The 22,208-nt window shown below is 42.8% G+C and overlaps 1 protein-coding gene across 5 annotated transcripts in view; it reads left to right on the top strand.

Annotated features, from left to right (window-relative positions):
- ARHGEF7 (Rho guanine nucleotide exchange factor 7) overlaps positions 1-22,208 on the top strand; it is a 170,891-nt gene that overhangs the window by 106,257 nt on the left and 42,426 nt on the right. For 4 of the 5 annotated variants that reach the window (XM_012751915.3, XM_012751920.3, XM_012751917.3 and 1 more), the window contains 2 exons: positions 11,391-11,485; positions 11,704-11,799. In XM_012751915.3, the coding sequence (XP_012607369.1) occupies positions 11,391-11,485; positions 11,704-11,799 (191 nt within the window). Of the gene's footprint in view, positions 1-8,640; positions 8,707-11,390; positions 11,486-11,703; positions 11,800-22,208 lie in introns of those variants that run through there. The other variant, XM_020290252.2, reaches the window with a different exon arrangement.

Below are 22,208 nucleotides of genomic sequence, written 5' to 3'. Positions count from 1 at the left end.
ACATGGCAAAGTTGTAGTTGTGTTATAGAATTATATTCATAGAAATCATAGAGAATCATCTTTTGGCATAGCAGTCTCATTTTACAGTAGAGAAAACAGCCCTAGAGGTTAGATGATTTGTTCAAGATCACACACTGCTTAGTGACTAAACCAGGGATCAATTTCAGTTTGTATTCATACATTGTACAGAAAAATAAAAATATAGAATAGAGTACCCCACATAACAAAATATAGTAGATAATGTGTTATGCATTTTGTATTCCCTTTTGTAGTTTTGTTTTCACAGAAAGCTATGAGGCATAGGTGTTTTTTTTTTTTTTTTTTTGAGACAGAGTCTTGCTTGTTGCCCAGGCTAGAGTGAGTGTCATGGTGTCAGCCTAGCTCACAGCAACCTCAAACTCCTGAGCTCAAGCAATCCTTCTGCCTCAGCCTCCCGAGTAGCTGGGACTACGGGCATGCACCACCATGCCCGGCTAATTTTTTCTATATATATTAGTTGGCCAATTAATTTCTTTCTATTTATAGTAGAGACGGGGTCTCGCTCTTGCTCAGGCTGGTTTTGAACTCCTGACCTCGAGCAATCCGCCACCTCGGACTCCCAGAGTGCTAGGATTTCAGGCGTGAGCCACCGCGCCCGGCCAAGGCATAGGTGTTTTTAACCTTACTAAGATAAGAAAACTTTCTAAGAGGTAAGATCAATGTGGACTGATGGTGTTAGGAAAAGTTACATGAATAACATAAGTCTCAACTTGAGATCAGTATTGAATAGGTACAAAGATTTTGAAATTAAGAAACAATGAGGAGGCAGGTTTGAGTGAGTATAGTTATGTATCTTTCTGCTATTATATAATGGTTAAAACAAACCAAAAAACACTGGGAAGTAAAAAGTAATTCTTAGTCATCTTGGAACATTCATTATCTGTTTCTCTTCTTGCCTTCTGGCTGTGTATATGTTGGTAAGCGTGATGGTTTCCCATAGGCCTCTTAAGGCTGTGTTCATTTTCTTCGTTTTTTCTTTCTGTCCCTAACAATAATCTCTATTGATCTCTCTTCATGTTTGCTGATTCTTTCTTTTATCAGCTCAAATCTTCTGTTGAGCCCTTCTAGTGAATTTTTCATTTCAATTATTATACTTTAAAATTCAGAATTTCTATTTGATTATTTTTCAAGTCAAATGTAGACAGTATTTGAGTCATTGTCTTCATACTTTCCTTTAATTCTTTAAGCATAGTTTCCTTTAGTTCTTTGAACATATTTGTAACAAAGGCTGCTTTGAAGCCTTTGTCCAATAACTAAGTCCCTCAACACAGTTTCCATTGATTACCTATTTATGTATGTATGTTTGTGTGTGGGGTCAAAGTTTGTTTCTTTACATGTCTCATAATTTTTTAAATTGAAAATGAGACATTTTAGAAGATCTGTTTTACCTACTCTGGATACTGAGCTCTGCACCCCTAGAATTTGTTGTTGCTGCTGTTCATTCATTTTGTGACTTATTCAGACTGATTGTGTAGTTGGACTTCCCCATGGTTGCTGATGTCCTGGTTGTTTTAATTCTCATTTTTATTTTTAAATCTCCCTTCCTAGGATTCATAGTTTGACAGCATAGTTTAGTATTCAGCCAGGTTGATGAAAAATTGTATCTAAAGTCCTTTAACCACTTAGATTCCACTCTCTGCTGGTGGATCTACATGTGGCAAGGCAGAGCATTAGAAGGTGTGGGGAGGGTTACTTTTAGAGCTTAAAAGGCCATGGAAATCATAAAGAAGAAAAAGATCAAAATATTTTAGGTTACATACTAAAAGTTTAATTTCTTTGCCTTCAAACAATATAAATCAAATTATAAGTTACAATTACAAGTTGTGACATTATTTGCAACAGGTTTAATACAAGATTATTCTTAATATCTAAAGCTCATTAAGACAAATGCATTAAGATTAATAGATAAATGGGAAAGGATGTGAGCAATTTTTAAAAAGGGTAAATACTAATGGCTTCGAAAAATAGTTAAACTTACTATAAAAACTTGATAGCAATATTTTATATATCCAGAGAGCAGAGATTTATAGAGTATATCTGCAGTTCTAATGGTGAAAATGTAAATCCTTAGAGAGTTTCTAAAAAGTAATATAGCAGCTATATATAAAATTCTGAAAATGTTCAAGCCCTTTATTCTAATAAAGAACTTCTAATTCTTAAAATCTACTCCTAAGAAATACCTGAAATATATTCAAAGATGTTTGTGTAAAGGTGTTTTCAGAGGATTATTTGTCACAGTAATAAATTGCAAGCAACTTGAATAAACCCAATAGTACCAGAATGATTAAGCGATCAGTGCTATGTCCATTTGTAATTTTTAAAATGCACAAGAGTCTTTAAAAATATCAAAATGTATATTTTCATGCTAAGTGCTATAAGCAGATTATAAAATGACTTAGGTCATATCTAATGACATTAAAGAGTTGATATGGAAAATAGAAGGCACTGTGCTAGAGGATGGTTTCTTTTGAGTGGCAGAATTTTGTTAATAGCTTCTTACTAATGTAAGCAAAAGTGATTTTGGAGGAGTCCTTTGGCACCAGATTGTGGAATATGCTGGAGATGGAAGCAGAAGCCTTAAGGCCTGTGAGGAAGTGCTTGTGGAATACAGCAGGCACGCTATATTTTGTGTGCTTGGAGAGTGACAGTGAAAGGAAGAAAATGAAAAAAATCAATCTGTTAGCAGTATCTTAGGGTGCCCTTGTTGTAAGTAGCTCAGCTAAAGTCAGGGTGGCTTCTTACTATGGAAGGCTTTGTGTTTAGTTGTCTCTGCTTCTTAGCAGCAGGTATCTGAGGTATCTGGGAGGTGAGCATCTTAGCTGCCTGAGCAGTTACTACATTTGTAAGGTGAGGTGGTAATGCTGGTCTTGGCCTTGTAGTATTGTTAAGAGGATTAGGGATTGGCCTTAAGGTACCTAGCAAGGTGCTGGACACTTAGGGATGTCCGTGGTTATCATGAAGAGTATTCGGGGCATTGGGAGCAGAAGGTATCACCAGGGCCACCACACCATTCTGTTTAACAGGCATCCCAGTAGCTTTTGAGAATGACCTGTGAGAGCTGTAGCCAGAGTGGCATGATCATACAGTTAAAGGAGACATGTTTGTGATGTGGTAGGCCCCAAGTTTGACAGATTTGCCTGTGGAAACACATTTGTTGAACCCACGGGCTGGAGACAGGCAGCCCTGGTTAGGAATCAAAGAAAGGGCTTGGTTGCCCAGCCCTGGAGAGAATGACATTCTTGAGTCACCTCTTGTGGGGGTTGAGGCATGCCTTCCCTCTGCTGACCCTGGAAGACCCGTGGAAGGTCTTATGGCCTTCCATGTTCAATGACACACTGTGGCTTTATTTTGTGGCCTTCCACTTTTATTTAGTGCATTATGTTGATACTCTTATGTATGGGGACAAGAAATAGTTCTTCCACTAGTGCCAAATATCACAGAAAGGCGGTATCACTTTTTCCTTTGAACTATTGCAAATATGATGTAATAGGTAACAGTCACTAGTTTTAGTCCATAAGTGTACAAAACAGACATGTTTTTATAGTCAAATGCCGTTGTACTCATCCACGGACTTTTCCTGTGCTCTAGAGAAAGACCGCACCTGCTTTTCCTTCCCTGTTGCTTTAGTTTCCTGTGGCCTCTAGATGTGAGGCCAAGGAGGAAAAACAGCCCCTCTGGTGACAGAACATCTGTTTCCATCCATCAGCACTGATTGTAAACCCTGGTTTTTCTTTATCTTTTTATCTTCTACTTCTCCCTAACCCAAGATTCCGTTTAAATGCTGTGACAACCAAAGTCTCTACTTGGTCGCTGTAGGTGGATGAAGTTAATTATTAGGTGCTTTGAGAAATTGGGGAGGGATATGCATCTTGATTTCCACGTGGATCCCTCCTTTCTTGTATCTCACCCATATTTGATATAGGCAGTGAGGTGTCTGCTGGGTTCTGTAACAAAGTTTGTTCCCCATTGCTTTTTATATAATTTCCTTGTTTCATATAGACGAAGATTACGTAGATTAAGGTTTCCATTTAGTAGCAGGAGCCCAACACATAGCAGGAGCTAAGTGTTTGTTGAATGAATGAATAATTGAGTTGTTTATTCATGGGAAAGGCTGTCTTGTGAAATAATTACCTCCTTACTAAAGGGTTCACTCAAGAAGCAGCTCCAAATAGGATTCCAGATTTGGGGTGGACGATTGTACTAGGCGCTTGGTAAGATTCCTTCCTACCTTAAGTCAGGGACTAACACTTGAATAGCTGTCAACCCACTAAAATCCCTTTTTGTGAAAACAGGAAACAGACCAATAGACTTGTCTAGTCACAAGTAGTAAGTGGCACAGCCAGGATTTGAGCCCAGGTCTGCCCAGCTCCAAAGGCCTAGCTGTTTACATGTCACCATCTGTAATGTACAAAAATGTGTATTTGCTTAATGTCAGCTTCCTTCTGTGACTCATATCATAGTGGAACAGCAGTAGCTATTGTCTAGTAAACTTTTAACATTTGGAAGAAACATATTCCAAGACTCTGAATTCCTGAATTTGGAAATACTGTAAGAACATAATTTCTTCCAAAGATGCAGTGTTATAAGCAGAAACATATACGTAGACCTCCAAACTCTTTTTTGAGCATTAATGTCTTTAAGTAGGTACTAAGTATTGACTAGTTATTGAGGACAGGCAGAAATCAAACTATATTAAATTGGTAATGGGTGAGCAGGTCACTGACTACTGTATGTCATGTCCTTGTGAGCTATAGATTTTATGGAGCTAGTAGGGGTTCCCCTTCCCTCTCCCCTCTCCCCTTCCCTCCCCTCTCTCCTCCCCTCTCTCCTCTCTCCTTTTTCTTTTCCTTTTTCTTTTTCCTTTCCCTTCCTTATAGCCAAGTGTTTATTAGAGATTGAATTGTGGTGAAGTCCTAGCTTATAATTGACTTTCTGGAAATATAAATTCTTAAAGTTTAAATACACTGAAGTGAAAGGAAAAAATTGATACACAATGGTATTTTTCCTTTGTGGTGATGGGCAGGGCAGGTGGAAGAGGGTTAGGATGGTGGTAGGCAGCAGGGGTTGGAAGAGGGTTTAGGACAGTGGTGGGTAGAGCAGGTGGAAAAGGATTTAAGGAAGTTGTGAGCAGGGAGGGTTGAAGAGGGTTTAGGATGGTGTTGGGCAGGGAGGGAGGAAGAGGGTTTAGGATGGTGATGGGCAGGGAAGGTGGAAGAGGGTTTAAGATGGTGTTGGGCAGGGAGGGTGGAAGGGAGTTTAGGATGGTGGTGGGCAAGGAGGGTGGAAGAGAGTTTAGGATGGTGTTGGGCAGGGAGAGAGGAAGAGGGTTTAAGATGGTGGTGGGCAGGGAGGGAGGAAGAGGGTTTAGGATGGTGGTGGGCAGGGAGGGAGGAAGAGGGTTTAGGATGGTGTTGGGCAGGGAGGGAGGAAGAGGGTTTAGGATGGTGGTAGGCAGGGAGGGAGGAAGAGGGTTTAGGATGGTGTTGGGCAGGGAGGGAGGAAGAGGGTTTAGGATGGTGGTGGGCAGGGAGGGAGGAAGGGTTTAGGATGGTGGTGGGCAGGGAGGGAGGAAGAGGGTTTAGGATGGTGGTGGGCAGCAAGGGAGGAAGAGGGTTTAGGATGGTGGTGGGCAGCAAGGGAGGAAGAGGGTTTAGGATGGTGGTGGGCAGGAAGGGAGGAAGAGGGTTTAGGATGGTGTTGGGCAGGGAGGGAGGAAGAGGGTTTAGGATGGTGGTAGGCAGGGAGGGAGGAAGAGGGTTTAGGATGGTGGTAGGCAGGGAGGGAGGAAGAGGGTTTAGGATGGTGTTGGGCAGGGAGGGAGGAAGAGGGTTTAGGATGGTGGTAGGCAGGGAGGGAGGAAGAGGGTTTAGGATGGTGGTGGGCAGGGAGGGTGGAAGGGAGTTTAGGATGGTGGTGGGCAGGGAGGGTGGAAGGGAGTTTAGGATGATGTTGGGCAGGGAGGGTGGAAGGGAGTTTAGGATGGTGTTGGGCAGGGAGGGTTGAGGGAGCTTAGGATGGTGTTGGGCAGGGAGGGTGGAAGGGAGTTTAGGATGGTGGTGGGCAGGGAGGGTGGAAGGGAGTTTAGGATGGTGTTGGGCAGGGAGGGTGGAAGGGAGTTTAGGATGGTGTTGGGCAGGGAGGGTGGAAGGGAGTTTAGGATGGTGTTGGGCAGGGAGGGTGGAAGGGAGTTTAGGATGGTGTTGGGCAGGGAGGGTGGAAGGGAGTTTAGGATGGTGTTGGGCAGGAAGTATTGAAGGGAGTTTAGGATGGTGGTGGGCAGGGAGGGTGGAAGGGAGTTTAGGATGGTGGTGAGCAGGGAGGGTGGAAGGGAGTTTAGGATGGTGGTGGGCAGGGAGGGTGGAAGGGAGTTTAGGATGGTGTTGGGCAGGGAGGGTGGAAGGGAGTTTAGGATGGTGGTAGGCAGGGAGGGTGGAAGGGAGTTTAGGATGGTGGTGGGCAGGGAGGGTGGAAGGGAGTTTAGGATGGTGTTGGGCAGGGAGGGTAGAAGGGAGTTTAGGATGATGTTGGGCAGAGAGGGTGGAAGGGAGTTTAGGATGGTGGTGAGCAGGGAGGGTGGAAGGGAGTTTAGGATGGTGTTGGGCAGGGAGGGTTGAGGGAGTTTAGGATGGTGGTAGGCAGGGAGGGTGGAAGGGAGTTTAGGATGGTGTTGGGCAGGGAGGGTAGAAGGGAGTTTAGGATGGTGTTGGGCAGGGAGGGTGGAAGGGAGTTTAGGATGGTGTTGGGCAGAGAGGGTGGAAGGGAGTTTAGGATGGTGGTGGGCAGAGAGGGTTGAGGGAGTTTAGGATGGTGTTGGGCAGGGAGGGTTGAGGGAGTTTAGGATGGTGGTGGGCAGGGATGGTGGAAGGGAGTTTAGGATGGTGTTGGGCAGGGAGGGTTGAAGTGAGTTTAGGATGGTGTTGGGCAGGGAGGGTGGAAGGGAGTTTAGGATGGTGGTAGGCAGGGAGGGTGGAAGGGAGTTTAGGATGGTGGTGGGCAGGGAGGGTGGAAGGGAGTTTAGGATGGTGGTAGGCAGGGAGGGTGGAAGGGAGTTTAGGATGGTGGTGGGCAGGGAGGGTGGAAGGGAGTTTAGGATGGTGGTGGGCAGGGAGGGTGGAAGGGAGTTTAGGATGGTGTTGGGCAGGGAGGGTAGAAGGGAGTTTAGGATGATGTTGGGCAGAGAGGGTGGAAGGGAGTTTAGGATGGTGGTGAGCAGGGAGGGTGGAAGGGAGTTTAGGATGGTGTTGGGCAGGGAGGGTTGAGGGAGTTTAGGATGGTGGTAGGCAGGGAGGGTGGAAGGGAGTTTAGGATGGTGTTGGGCAGGGAGGGTAGAAGGGAGTTTAGGATGGTGTTGGGCAGGGAGGGTGGAAGGGAGTTTAGGATGGTGTTGGGCAGGGAGGGTGGAAGGGAGTTTAGGATGGTGTTGGGCAGAGAGGGTTGAGGGAGTTTAGGATGGTGGTTGGCAGGGAGGGTTGAAGTGAGTTTAGGATGGTGTTGGGCAGGGAAGATTGAAGGGAGTTTAGGATGGTGTTGGGCAGGGAGGGTAGAAGGGAGTTTAGGATGGTGGTGGGCAGAGAGGGTTGAGGGAGTTTAGGATGGTGTTGGGCAGGGAGGGTTGAGGGAGTTTAGGATGGTGGTGGGCAGGGATGGTGGAAGGGAGTTTAGGATGGTGTTGGGCAGGGAGGGTTGAAGTGAGTTTAGGATGGTGTTGGGCAGGGAGGGTTGAAGTGAGTTTAGGATGGTGTTGGGCAGGGAGGGTGGAAGGGAGTTTAGGATGGTGTTGGGCAGGGAGGGTTGAAGTGAGTTTAGGATGGTGGTGGGCAGGAAGGATTGAAGGGAGTTTAGGATGGTGTTGGGCAGGGAGGGTGGAAGGGAGTTTAGGATGGTGGTGGGCAGGGAGGGTGGAAGGGAGTTTAGGATGGTGTTGGGCAGGGAGGGTGGAAGGGAGTTTAGGATCGTGGTGGGCAGGGAGGAGGATGAGGGTTTTAGGATGGGTTGGTCAGGAAGGGTGGAATAGTGATTAGGATATAGTTGTGGTATTGTTTAGTTTTTCCTCTTGTGCTTATAGGCTAGGATTATGTTGTGGGAATTTGGTTTAAGTTTATGATGATGATAATCTTTTATCTGCGATGGAATCCAAAATAATTATGTAATGTTATTTGTTCTTTTATATATAAATGAATTATTAATTTTAAAGAAGTATTGATGATATATAAAGTAAAACATGTTATACCTACCAAAATTTGTGGTGAAAGTTGGAACCGGTTTGTAAAATCAGAGATACTAAGTGTTCCTTTAATGATACTACTAATAAAGTAAGTGCCTGTGTGCCTGTGAGATAAAAAAGCCAGTCCTTTTTGTCCTGCTTTGCTCTAAGGCTGACAGTGTAGGGATTGTCAGTGTGGCGTGATCAATGCTGCCCACCCTCTGAGTGGCACCATTGTTTGGCTGCACTTGACTCTGCCTTGGGACTCAGGAAGCTCTCGCTGGCTGAGCTCAGCTCTCCAGGCTTTTCCTGTTGTGGATTGCAAAGGCTGCTCTTTCCCTGAAAACAGCCCACGTTCTCTGGCTCCCCAGCCTTTGTGTGATGGAGCTGCGGTGGCCAGGCTGGGAGGTCTCATGGGGTCCTGCAGCAGCCAGAGCGTGCAGAATGCCAGGCGGGGAAGAAAGGTGATGACGGGCACCTACGGATGTGCTGCTGAGGTCAGGAATGCGAGTAGCTCCATGACAGAGGGGACGGTCGTGCAAGCTTGAGACAGGGAGCCAGCCTGGCTATGTGTTTGTGGAAAAGCTGAATGTGACCATTATTTGTTTGGGAGCATTATATTTAATAGAAATTTTTAGCACATATTTGAAAATAGTGTTTCAGAATAACCAACTTAACTGTTTTAGTGAATGTAGCTTTTTGGCGGAGGGTTCTTTGGAATTGTTTGTGTACCTTTTTATGGAAAACTTTTATATCTGCATACTATGCTTAGTGCTACGACCGAGGAAATGTCATTTAGTTTCATTCTGCGCATATCCATGAGTGATGGTTTCTAGTGGTTATTTTCTTCACCGTACACATAGGAAGATTTTTCTGTTTGAAAAAATAGGTGTATAGGTTTTCAAGCATCCGTTAAGCATTGTTGCTTAATAGATATCGATATTTGTAATTAATAAACTAAATTATGTTTCTTCTCTTTGTTTTAACATTGCAAAAGAACTTTTCTTCTTACACATCTGTGACAGATTTTATTTTTATTTATTCTTTTTCTTTTAGTTCAGGGTCCCCTTATGCTTGGCTTTCTTCTCCCATTATTTTTGAATGATCGAGTTTGATTTAAAGCTTCTGAGGATGCAGTGGCTGGTGTCGCAGTGTGTCCTCTTTCCACTGGGCCTCTGACATTTGTGCTCAGCAAGTGTTTCTTAGAGGGAAGGCATTGTGATTGTGGGATCAGCATCCACGTTTCCCCACACAGGAGCGAGCTCCCAGGGGCCCCTCCTCCCCGTGCTCGCCCCAGCAGTCAGGGCCCATGAACAGCCCCATTCAGGGAAGAGCTGGAGTTCAGTGTCCCTGGGGGAGGAGCCTCTGCTTTTTTTCCATCTGAAATAGTTTAGTATGTAAGTTATTTAATCAAGTTTGCAGATACTCATGAATAACTGTATTCTCTCAGAGTTTATAGTAAATAGCAGTGAACAGAGTAACGTCCATGTTGTGTTTATTAAGGCTCAAATTTAAATTCAACTTGATGACTTTTTTCTTAAGTGTTTAAATTTACATTTGGATTATCAAAAATCATGAGAAAACTGCATATGTTTAATATCTTTATTCCATACAGTTTCATTTGTATGATTAATTTGGAATATTTTGATAGCTTTGGAAGACAGTCAGTGTGTCTTAGTGCATGCAGCAGATGCACAGAAAACATACGTGATATGATTTTCTGCCTTAGAGCATATTGGCTTGGAACAGCGGGGAGTGAAAAGGAGCTGAGGGAAGGATCTCACTCCGTGGACTTATGTCAGGTGCGGTGGGGCCCTGGCTCCTGTCCTCAGCCTCATCCCCAGAGAAGGCTGTGTGAGGGGTGCCACAGCAGAAGGACCTAGGGCCACTCTGGCTTTGCTACTCACCAGATGTTTGATTTGGGCTCAGTTAACCTCTCTTAATGTTTTTGTGAGGATTGGAGATAGCATGTGCAGAGCACCTGTCTTGGTTACAAGAGTGTGCTGAGTATCCTGTCCTGGTAATTGGGTGCCCAGTGTACTAGAGTCCTTTTCATACCTCCACTTCACATCTGGGCTCTCTCTGTAAACCCAGGTGCCTTATTGTCCTGCTCTTTGAGGTGCCTTTGCTGTCAGTGATTGCCAGTGGAAAGCATTCGTGTGTTATTCTAGATGTTTTGTACTTTATATTTATCTGTCAGTTTTTAGGATTTAACTAATTTTGGCTAAATTTGCTACATCATTACAGGGTATCAGGAAACATTTTATTTTAAGGTTAATTTATAATTATTTTGCTATCTTTAAAGTAGTGGTTATTGATTGCTTTATAAACCCTTAATTTTTAATAAATATAATATGTAGGATGATCTGAGACTATCATATTCTTTAATGAAAGTCTTTAGTTCCCAGAAATTGATGTCAGCTTTTTAGATGCAATCTAAAGAATAAACTTTGTTTTTTCAGTAGAGATACACTTCACATATATTAAAATGCATTGATTTTAAAGGTACAGTTTAATGAACTTTAACAAATGTATAAATCATGTAACCACTACCCAAATCAAAACACAGAACTTACCATTCCAGAAATGTATCTTCTGCCCCTTCCCCACTGCCCCCCCACCCCTCCCACTTCTTCTCTTATTTCTGTCACCATAGATAAGCTTTGCCTGCTCTTGGACTTAGCATAAATGGAATTATGCAGGATATACTTTTGGGGAATGGCTTCTTTTGCACAGCCCAACATTGTAGAGCTTTATCCATGCTGTTGTGATTATCTGTGGTTTCTCCTTTTTGTCTGAATTGCTTTAGCTCAGACTTTCATCAGCAGTGAGCTAAAAAATAAATAAATGAAAATAAATGAATAGACTTGGCATTACTTATCTGGTAATGAAATTCATTCTAGCCTTGTTCTGAGTATATCTATGTCAGATGTGGTTGGCAGTAAAATAAAGTCAGTTGTGTGACCTTTGTAATAATACATGGATTTAGTAGTTAATAATCACAAGGAATGATGATATTAAACACATTAGTATTACATGGAAACAACGGTATAAATTGACAGTGGTGATGAACTTTCCAAAGTTTATAAATCTTAGTGTTCAATAACACTTGAAATGTCAAATAACACTTATTCATCATTTATTGTAGGTGCTACAGAATATTTTAGAAACAGAAAATGAATATTCTAAAGAACTTCAGACTGTGCTTTCAACCTATCTGCGGCCATTGCAGACCAGTGAGAAGTAAGTTAGATGATAAATTACGTTAATTGTAAAATGGTCTTCACTTTAGGCTGTTCTCTTGTATTTTCAGAAAATAGAGGGTGAAATATGAAACAGAATCAGTGTACCAGTTTAAGCAGATTTGTTTACTAGATTAAGACTTCAATGGTGTTGGATGGCAGAGGAGAATATAAGTAAAACTGTTTGCATATTTTTACTGTTATTTTTCTTGGCTCTAGGTTAAGTTCGGCAAACACTTCATATTTAATGGGAAATCTAGAAGAAATATGTTCTTTCCAGCAAATGCTCGTACAGTCCTTAGAAGAATGCACCAAGTAAGTAAGATGCTAAAACTTGGCAACACTGGGGTCGGTGTAATCGGTATTTAAAGGATCAAGTTTACCATAATTTTAGAATTCACATTTCTAAAGATGAAAACTAGGTTATTTTAAATCTTTCAGGTAGATCAGCTTTTATAGTAATAGCTGTATTTTAGACTGTCTAGTTTTTATAGCAGGAACCTTCAGGAAAAGGGTAGAGACTTCACAGGTGATTTTTAAGGCATTACATGGAGGAAGAGTAGGGATGAAGAGCCTCTACAAGAAAAAGGAGAGGCGCTTTGCAGAGTGTGGCGGTGCCATGTGACTCAGCTCCTCATGTGCCCTGTGTGCTTCAGAGGGATGCCTTCGAGGAACTGAGGAAATGAAGAACTGCTTCTTGAAAAATAACGTGCTATGCTGATGTCTTAGGTTTTGTCACTTTTCCAGCATTTTCTTTTGCAGGGATGGAGGCATGTTCCCCATGATCAGCTGTGGATTTTTTCTGTGTGACTATTTTATATTCTTTATTTACATCAGACATTAAAGGACACTTACCAAGTGCCTGCTAGGTGTTGGGTGACTTAAAACAGTAATGCACGTGAAAAGTTTTAGGTTTTAGTCCACCAGGTGATATTTGATATATTTTTACTTGTGGATTTAATAAAGGAAGGTGACACATTTTATTTTTAAATTTTCTTTGATTTTTATTTTTATAACCACCAGAAGGACCAGAACACTTTTTCACTTAAATTTTGGTTGGTCTCCGGTTTCCGCTCCAGCCATGTCTTTTAAAATCTTGACAGTGGTGAGGGAGTAGCCTGCCTTTTGTTCCACTAGTTTTTTAAATTGGTGACAGTTTGCCATGATGAAAATAGGCTTGTTCCCTTAGCTCTTTGGCTAGGCTTCAAGGTTTTGTCAAGTACTTCATAATGGATGATATGGCAAGGAAAGCTGAATGTTAGAGAAACTAAATACTGGGTTTCAAAGAGAAATTCATATTCTTTCTTCTTTTGCAGCATTTTTATTTTGCATAAAGTAGATTGCTTACATTGCCATGAAAGAGTAGTTTGGGAATCACTTTGCTTTTGGTGATGAAGGTCATTTGCAGATAATTGGCGTCTTTGCAAGGGACCGTATTGTGCACAAAACGTGGGAGTAAATGTTTTCCTATGTTTTTCTCACTAGCCGTGGATAATGCAGTCTAAATAAAGTAATATAGGATGCTTAATCACTTCGGGACCAGCGTCAACTGTAGTCGACAGCCACAGATGAATGTGCATGTTGACTTTAGCTGACAGCTGTGATATGACTTTTCTAATTTTTCATTTATCAAAATAAAATTGTGAACATTTAAACATAATGTAATGAAAACATATATGTACATGTTACCTATTCTGATTTACAAGTAAAGCTGCCTGCAAAATAAAACAAGCTTTCAGTGCTTTAAAGCTTTCCTCATCACACAAGAGCAAAACGGATTCGTCGTCAATGCACAGCACAAACTATTGTGCAGACTATGAGTGCCGGCTGTGGGCGAGGTTTCGCAGCCAGTGAGGATGATCCCGAAGTGGTTAAAAAGTACATTTTGCAGTACCACTGCTGTGCACTATAGCAGCACTGAGAATTGTTGTACTTACTTTACTGATTAAAAAAATTGAATTATAGGGTGGTAAAGTATTAATAGTAGGCTTGATGTCAGACATCTAATAAGGCTTCAGTCCGTATGTTATCTCTGAATTTGGGATGGCTTATATATTATTTTGATCAGGTTCCTCAAATTCATGTCACATGCATACCAGGTGTTGGAGTTCTGTGGTGAAATGGAACGTATGAGACTAGCTTTCCTTATCAACTGTTTCCCTTCTCTTTCTTACCATGAATATTCTGAAAGTTTTTATCTTTCCATTTTTGGGACTGTTAATTTCATCTCTTTGTTATGTACCACTTTATGGCTACCCAGATGCCACATATATATAGCAGTTTCGTGTTCATTTCCTTTGGTTGCCTTGTTTATGCTGCAGATTCAATTCCTAGATTTCCAGTAGCACCTTCCAAAGCTGCCTGTTGGCAAACTATGGCCTATGGGTCACATCCGTCCTGTGGGCTGTTTGTGTAAATGGTTTTCCTGGAATGTGCCATTGTTCGTGTGCTGTTGATGGCTGTGTTCATACTGCAGCAGCAGTAGCAGCAGCAGCATTGTAGTTGTGATAGAAACTGTCTGGCTCACATGCCCAGAATAATTTACTACTTGGCCTTTTATAGATGGTCTGCTGACTCTCAGGTAAGCCGTGCTTTCTCTCCCTTGGGACCCCGACCCAGCCGGAACCTCTCCATCACTCCCCAGCTTTTTGTGTTGGGAAGTCTCCTTCTCCTGTGTGTGGGCCACATTTACATTTTCTTAGTAGTTAACACATTCAGTGCCTTTCTTCCTTCCTGAAAACTCAAGTTTCTATCTGGCATCGTTTTCCTTCAGGCTGGGGAACTCTTCAGATTTTTAAAAATAATTCAGGTGTGTGGATAAATTTTCTCAGATTTTGTTTATCTGAAAATGTCTTTATCTCGCCCTCATTCCTGATGTTTTTTTTTTTTTTGCTGAGTACTGAATTCTGTATGAATTTGCTTCAGCACTCAAAGGATTTTGCTCCCTGTCTGTGGTCTTTGCCGTATCCAGCAGTCAGTCTAATGATGGCCTTCATTATGTTCTGATCGGCACGGTTTCCATAGCTATTCACCTGACTACTTTCTAGATTTTGCGTTGAATTTTGGTTTTTAAAGGCATTTTGACAATGATTATCCTGAGTGTGGTTTTCTGACTTCTTGAACCTATAAATTTGTGTGTTTAATTTGGGAAATTTTTGGTCATTACTTCTTCAGATATTTTTCTGTTTTACTTTTTCTACTCTTGTTCTGGGACTTCAGTTACATGTACTTAGATCTTTTGATGTAGTCCCACCATTCTTTGGGCTCTGTTCTTTTTTTTTTTCCCGTTCTATTTCTCCTTCCTTTTCTTCAGATTGATTGATATCTGCTGCTTTGTCTACAAGTTCCCTGCCTGCCTCTTTCCTCTGTCATCCCCATGCAGTGATTTTTTTAATTTGAGAAATTGTTTTTTTTCCAATTTTAGAATTTCTATTTCTTGTTATACTTTGATTTTCTGCTAAAATTTTGTATTTGTTCATTCACTGTAAGCTCATGAAATTTAAAGGGTTTTAGGTTTTCACTCATGAAATTTAAAGGGTTTTAGGAGCTCTGTGCCAGGAACCAGGGACAAAGACCCCATATGTTTAATGTGCTCCCTCAGGAGGGCCCCAGCTGGGCATCTGCTGTGGCTGGGCCCTGCGAGCAGGGAGCAGTCTGTGCCCAGAGGACAGGCCAGACCCTGTCTTGGGACCTTCTGTAAGAGTGGTTGGAAGCCACTGGGGATGGACTTTAAGCTTGGCGGTGGCATAATCCAGACATCCCAACTGTTTTGGCAGCAGGGACTGGTTTCATGGAAGACAATTTTTCCACAGACCAGGTGGTGGGGGAGTGGTTTCAGGATGATCGAAGCACATTATGTTTGTTGTGTAGTCAGACCTCTGCTAATGATAATCTGTGTTTGCAGCTTCTCCCCGGCGCTAGCATCATCTCCACTACTCCACCTCAGATCATCAGGCATTAGATTCTCATGAGAAACATACAACCTAGATCCCCTGAATATGCAAATCATAGCAAGATTTGAGCTCCTATGAGAATCTAATGCCACTGCTGATGAGACAGGAAGTGGACCTTGTGTGGTGATGTGAGCCATGGGGAGCAGCTGTAAGTACAGATGGCTTAAAGAGTCTTTGAACTGGTCTGAAAATGTGGAACTGTGGCTTATAAAATTGCTTCTATGGGAAAATGAATTCTGGGAATCTAATGCTATCTTCAAAACAAGTTTTTCAAATAAAACTCATTTGGTGATTTGCTTGCATTTTATGATAGCAGATTAAATTCCGTTGAAAATAGAACCTAAGAAGTTCTCTTTTGGAATATCCTTGTTATTGTACTGAATTCTATTTTTATTTATTTATTTTGATAATGACTCAGTACTCTTCTAATACCCAATAACTCTCTGGCTCTTTGTTAAGTACAGATTCCAGAGTGTAAGCTGGTGGGCAGTGGGTGCCAGGATTTGCTGTATCCCTCTCTCAGATGGGCAGCTCTTGAAGCAGCTGGGGCACCTGGATCACTGTACTCCCCTAGGTCCAGCACTATGCCGGGACTCGTACACCGAGTTTTTCATGTATGCAACGATTACTTGGGGAAGCTGTGACTCCCTTTACCATCCATTCTGGGTCTTTCCTTCCCATCCTCCCTCCCTCCCTCTCTCCTATTTTCCTATTCTTCCCTTCCCTCCCTTTCTCTGCCCCTTTCTTTCTCTTCTCTTTTCCTCTCTCTTTGCCTCCTTCCCCTCCCTCTTTCTTCCTTTCTCACTCCCTACTCCCTCCCTGCCTCCCTTTCCAGGCCAACACCACCTTCCATCCCCCCTCCCCTCCTCCTCCTCCTCCTCCTCTTCCTCCTCCTCCTCCTCCTCTTCCTCTTCTTCCTCCTGTTCCTCCTCTGGATGTGCTTCACACTGCTTTGGCTCCTGTTGGCTTTGGTGACATTCAGGGCCAACAGCAGCCACTCACAACCCAGTTTTGATTAAAACATCTCATAGCACAGGTTCCTTGCTTTTGCTTCATGTCATAGCATGACATATGGGGCACCTTTTCATCCTGAAGTTTCACATAGGCCTATGATGGTTCTCCCACGGAAGAGAGCACACTCTCTGGCTGTCTGGAGTACAACATACGGAGCCACCACCTGTGGAACCATAGGGGACATACGCTTTTTGTAGCAAAGGTTGCTCCATGAAGGTGCTGGTTCATGGGTGTTGTTAGATTAGAGGGCAAGACTGTGTCTTATTCTTTATGTCTCCAGGCATTTAGTTATATCATTCTAATATGTTGTGAATTTTCAATAAATAGATATTGAAAATAGTAGATCAGAGAAAAAAAATTACTTCTCTAGAGACTTAATTTCTCAGTATATTTGTTGTTTGTGCTATTTCTTGTAAAACTGTTGGAACTACTGTATTTATGATTTTCAGCTTCTATTCTGGTGACAGTTTAAAAATGTGATTTGAGTCAAGTTGATTAAGAGGATTTTGGTACCACTAATACATGAAGGCAAGGTTAGGAGGAGGCTTTGGCCTTGGAGTGAAGGTGTCCCAGGGCAGGAGCTGACTGGGGTCACAGGCCAGGCTGGCAGGGGAGCTGAGAGTGGCGGCTAGAGGAGTGGCAGTGGCAGGGTTAAGGGTTCAGTTCTGGAGTTGGACAGCTCTGCCCAAAGCTCACCTCACATTCCTTTGCTGGGTTTGCCCCAGATTGTGAATGAAATCACTTGATATTCTTGAAAAGAGGATCTGTTTGCCTTTAGATGGAGCACTCCTTTCTCACTCTCCCAGTTCTCAGTCTTTGTTTGACTCTCTGCTCTCAGGCTTCAGGACATTTTGTTACCCGTTATCTGGGGGAAATTTTTCTGTGGAAGGTGGGAATACTGTGCTTTCTTTTCAGTTCTTTTCTCTTTGTTCTTGGAGATGTTTGACAGTGACAGCTGGCTAGCCATGGAATCAGGTTGGAAGTAGAGAATGATTTAATATAGTGGTTCCCAACCTTTCTGGCACCAGGGACCAGTTTCATGGAAGACAATTTTTCTGTGGAAGGGCAGGGAGAGATAGAGCCCAGACAGTGATGCGGGAGATGGGGGAGCAGCTGTAAATACAGATGAAGCCTCGCTGGCTCACCTACCACTCACCTCCTGCTGTGCAGCCCTCACTCTTCACAAGTTTCATGGAAGACAGTTTTTCCATGGACTGGAATAGGGGTGCAGGGGGGAGGGAATGGCAGAGCTCTGCAGCCTGGTCCCTAACAGGCTTCAGACCGGTACCAGTCTGCGGGCTGGGGTTGGACACTGTAGATTTAATGAATGTAATGAATGGTCTGTATCACTCTAGATCTTATTTTTTAATGTGAATGTTTTGTTTTTTTCTAAAGCAAGTGGAGGGGAGACAACTTACTTTTAACCACCAGCTAACTAAGACTGTCTGCCTATATTTGGAGTGGTAGAAAACAACAAAATGTATTTTTAACCTTATTCTTATCAGACAGTAATCAATTACTTGGCAGGAGGCTGTAGCTATATCATAAACTAAAAAAGGTAGTAGAGTTTCACTTGGAAGGTGAAAGAGAAATAAGAGAAATGGACTAAATGTTTAGGAAAGAAATGTTTTGGATGATGAAGGAAGCTTGAAGGTTCATAAGTAGTAGTTTGGGAGGTAGAGTGATTGCAGTGTAGGCACTTGTGCATTTTTAGCCGCCTCACTTCTTTGTCCTGTTTGGCTACCTCTGGTGCATCCTTGCTGCCAACCCTCCACTTCCCCTCCTGAGACCTTCTCCCTTCTCACTGTATGTGCCATAATCTCCACCATCTCACGTTTGAAGTGCCACGGAAATTGGCTTCTCTAGATCAGGTCTTGGTCACTTGGCTTGTTTTCCAACATTATTGTGCCTGTCTCTAGAGAGACCTTCGGTGGAGGCAACAGGAACCCACTGGCATCCCTCCCTTGCCCTGCCCCCACTGGTACCCCTCATCGCCCCAACCTGTGCATGCTTTCTAAAAACCCTGGGTACACCATGACCTCTTCTTCTATGTGTCCTTCTCGATGGGTTTGTCTGGCTCCTCCACCAGCAGGGCCTCTTTCTGAAACGGTTCAACTCACAGACTTTGGACGGCACCTCTTTCTTCATTTGTTTGTTCACAGCACTGTTTCACCAACTGTTCTCTGAGACGCTTGACCAGGACCTGTTAAAATCATGAGAATTTTTACTTTTTGCAAAAAGCCAATTTAGGTGGGAGCAGGAAAAGTGGGGTCTCATGAAGACAGAGAGTAGAATGATGGTTACCAGATAGCAGGTTGGGGAATGGAGGGAAAAAAAGAAAAGAATATAAATGTACTTACTACCACTGAACTGTACACTTAAAAATGGTAAAGATGCTAAATTACATATGTGTGTTTTACCTCAAAAATAAATTGTTTTAGAAGCTAATTTAGAAGTCCAATTCCAAAGTCGTGATCTTCTAAAGTCCCTCCACAGGTGGGTGCTGGCCCCCACAGACTTCCCCACCCCTGCCCTGTACCTCAGCTCCCTGGTGGCGCTGGGAATAAGCTCACAGCTCCCTGAGCTGTTCCTCTGTTTGGTTCCACTTATGCTGTCCTCTCACAGAAGTCCTCCACACTCTTTCAGGCCCGGGGAGTACATTGGTTCTCACCACAGCCTTCTCTGCTTTTCTTGAATTTTGTCTACCTGTATGTGTGGATTTTATTTTAGTGGTAAACTCCTTTTCAGTGTATTACAGACATCAATAGACTGAGTTCCTGTTTGTTGCTTCATAAAGGATAGGACTTAAGTTTACTGAAGATAATATTTAAAAGTGCTTAATGTAATTGTTATATTAATTAGTAAATGTTATGTTGCTTTTGTTAAAAATTAATTATAGAACTTATCTTAAGATATAAATAAATGCATTTTTGCAAACATTATTTGAACCATTACTGTAACATTTTCATAATAATAATAGTATTTGTTTTAGGTTATTATCAGAATACAGATTTGAAACTAGAAGATATAGTTTATTTTGTTTGAAAGCCATATTTCTGAAAAATCCAAATAATTCAAGCATGGGTGCTGTGATCTAGTGATAATATTTAACTTTGGAGTCAGACTGGCTTAGACATGGAGCATATAGGACTTGTTAATTTGGGGGTGCTTTGGGGTTTACTATGCCCATTTGTTGAAAATGGTTCAAGTTCGTGGGGTTCAGCTTTGTGGCGCCAGTGGAGGACATGGTCACAGAGGCTGGACATGGAGGCAGCTTTAGATGCTGGTCCTCAGCCCTGGGCTGTCAGGGGTTTAAGACATCTACGAAGGGGTAGTGGAGCAGTGGCATGTGTGGTAGGTTTAGCTGTGGGGTGCTGGAGACACTGGTGATCAGGACCTAAGTGTCAGCCCAGGGAATGAGCCAGGTTGGAAGAGGGGTCAGAGAAGAGTCCTAGTGGGGGACACCCTGGAGCCCCACTCTGACCCTGGACCTTCCTGGGGTTCTGGGATCCTTGAAAGAGTTGTTCCCATTCCTGGTTTTGAGGTCAGCAAGGGATAACTTGGCAGAAGACTGCCAGAGGCCGTGTGGCTATGGGGGGCCTTGTGTCTTTGTGAGCTGTGTTCCTGGTGGCCGTGGGCTCACCATGGGTGGGAACTTGAGGCTGCTTTCGAGGTCTGGTCTCTGAAAGCTGCAGGTGGACAGACTATGCTGGGTCTATTGAGGGGGCGTACACCGAGGTTCACCTAGTGCATAGCTGTGTCTTCATGTGCATCTGTCTCCATCTGAAATTGATATTTTTTGCAACTGGGAACATTTTCTTGTCTTGTTAGCAACATTAGTAGGAATAAATGTGTTATGGGGAAGATTGTTTAGCAGTTTTCTGGTTTCTCAAGTGTTTCTGCTGAGACCCAGTCATTTTCACTCTGGGAGTAGAGAAAGACCCCTTGGACAGCTCTTTACCTCTGCTGTTGTGGTTTGATTGTGGCTGTGATCAGACTGTTAGTTGACTTATCCTGACACCATACCTGTTATCAGGTCTTGGCCCTGGCTCTGCTGTGGGTGGGAGCCACTGGTGTGATGCTTGCCTCTCTTGGCAGCCTTAGCATAGCCCTAGTGGGGCCCTCCCTGCACATTATCACACTGTGAAAAGCCACATCTGGAAGCACAAGAGAGAACCAACATGAAAATACTCTCTTTTAATTCTTAAGTCACCCTCTGCAATGATCCCTGTGAGTTTGGTGGTTTTGTCTTGTGACTTTAGTTTTTTGGACGGTACATGTTACCTGCTGTGCTCAAGTCTTAGGACTCACGTGACCTTTCTGAGCCTCCTCTGCTGGTGCCATCCAGTGAGTTAGTGCTTGGCAGGGCTGTGTGAACTGTGAAGTTGTTTGGTGGTGGCAGTGTTACAAAATTCTTGGAGTAATGTTTTGGGACTGAGAGTGGTAATAAAATCTAGTGCCTAGGCTCAAAGGAACAGGAAAGCTTGTACAGTGAAGTCATTGTTCGTTTATAAGCCATCCTAACATATGACTTAATTGTCATCAGGTGGAAGTATCACACAGGAAAACCTATTGATCTAGATTTTAGATACATTCTCCTTTGAATGGATCAGAGCTGTGGGATTGGACTAGGTGGGAAGTGAAATCCTAACATAGTATATGGCCCAGCACTGAGTGATGTTTATGCAATCATTATAACTTAACCCATTTTAGGCAGTGCATACCCAGTAATTTTGCTGTGCCACATCTCTGGCAGCATTCTCTTCTTGTTCATACAACTGTGGCATCCCATCATTTCCCAGTTACCTTCAATCCCTCTGCTAGGCACTCAGGGTTGTCTCTCATTCTAGGAGTCAGACTCTTCCTAGTATTATATTTCACTGTATCTCTGAGTGTGAACATCTCCTGCTCATATGTCAGCGTGCAATAGTCTCCAGATGGATGTGTCTTAAGGGCCTGGATCCTTAAAGAAAAGAGAAGGTATTGTTAGTCTTTCAACGATGTGTACTTGGGCTTGGTTGCTGGGCCTCCTTGGCTTACAGAGTGAGGGGCTCTGTGCTCCTCTGCAGGCTCACAACTCATGTAATTGTGGTGATATATTCTGTCTTCTATTCAGTTGACTTCAATTTTAGGATAGAGACTATTTCCTTTTAAATATTTTTTCAATACCTTGTTATGGTGCTGAGTAAATATGGTAGTTGAAATTAATTTGTTGAGTCAGTGACTGTTTATTCTGCAGATAGAACTGTGGCTAATTCCTGAAGCTATGACAACCCCACTTAGCAGTTCTCACTTGGAAATGAATGTTAGTAGTACAAATGCTAGCTTACTTCAGTTAAGTATAAATGAACTAAACAGTAAAACAGCATAATAAGAAATGTATGACATGCCAGGGTTTAGAAATGTGGCTTAGATGAGGTACACCAGCACTGCTCAGTAGAAGTTTTTGTATTGATGGAAATGCTGTATGTGTGCTGTCCTGATGCAGTAGCCACTAGCCACATAGGGCTATTGAGCACTTGAAATAAAAGGTTAATACAACTGAGAAAATGATGATTTGATTCTCATTAACTTTAATAGAAATAGTCCCACATGGCTACTAGCTACTGGATTGGAAGACACAGAAGATTGGCAGAAAAAGCAGGTGGGACAGATTCCCATCTGAGTTTGGATCTGTTCATAGCAGTTGCCTGCACAAAGAGTTCCATCCTCATCCTCAGCTGCTGGCGTTTGGGCATGGCCCCACCATGGCAGCCA

This window comes from Microcebus murinus, chromosome 13 (assembly GCF_040939455.1).
Source record: "Microcebus murinus isolate Inina chromosome 13, M.murinus_Inina_mat1.0, whole genome shotgun sequence".
Taxonomy (NCBI): domain Eukaryota; kingdom Metazoa; phylum Chordata; class Mammalia; order Primates; family Cheirogaleidae; genus Microcebus; species Microcebus murinus.
This window is presented reverse-complemented; position numbering and strand designations above follow the sequence as displayed.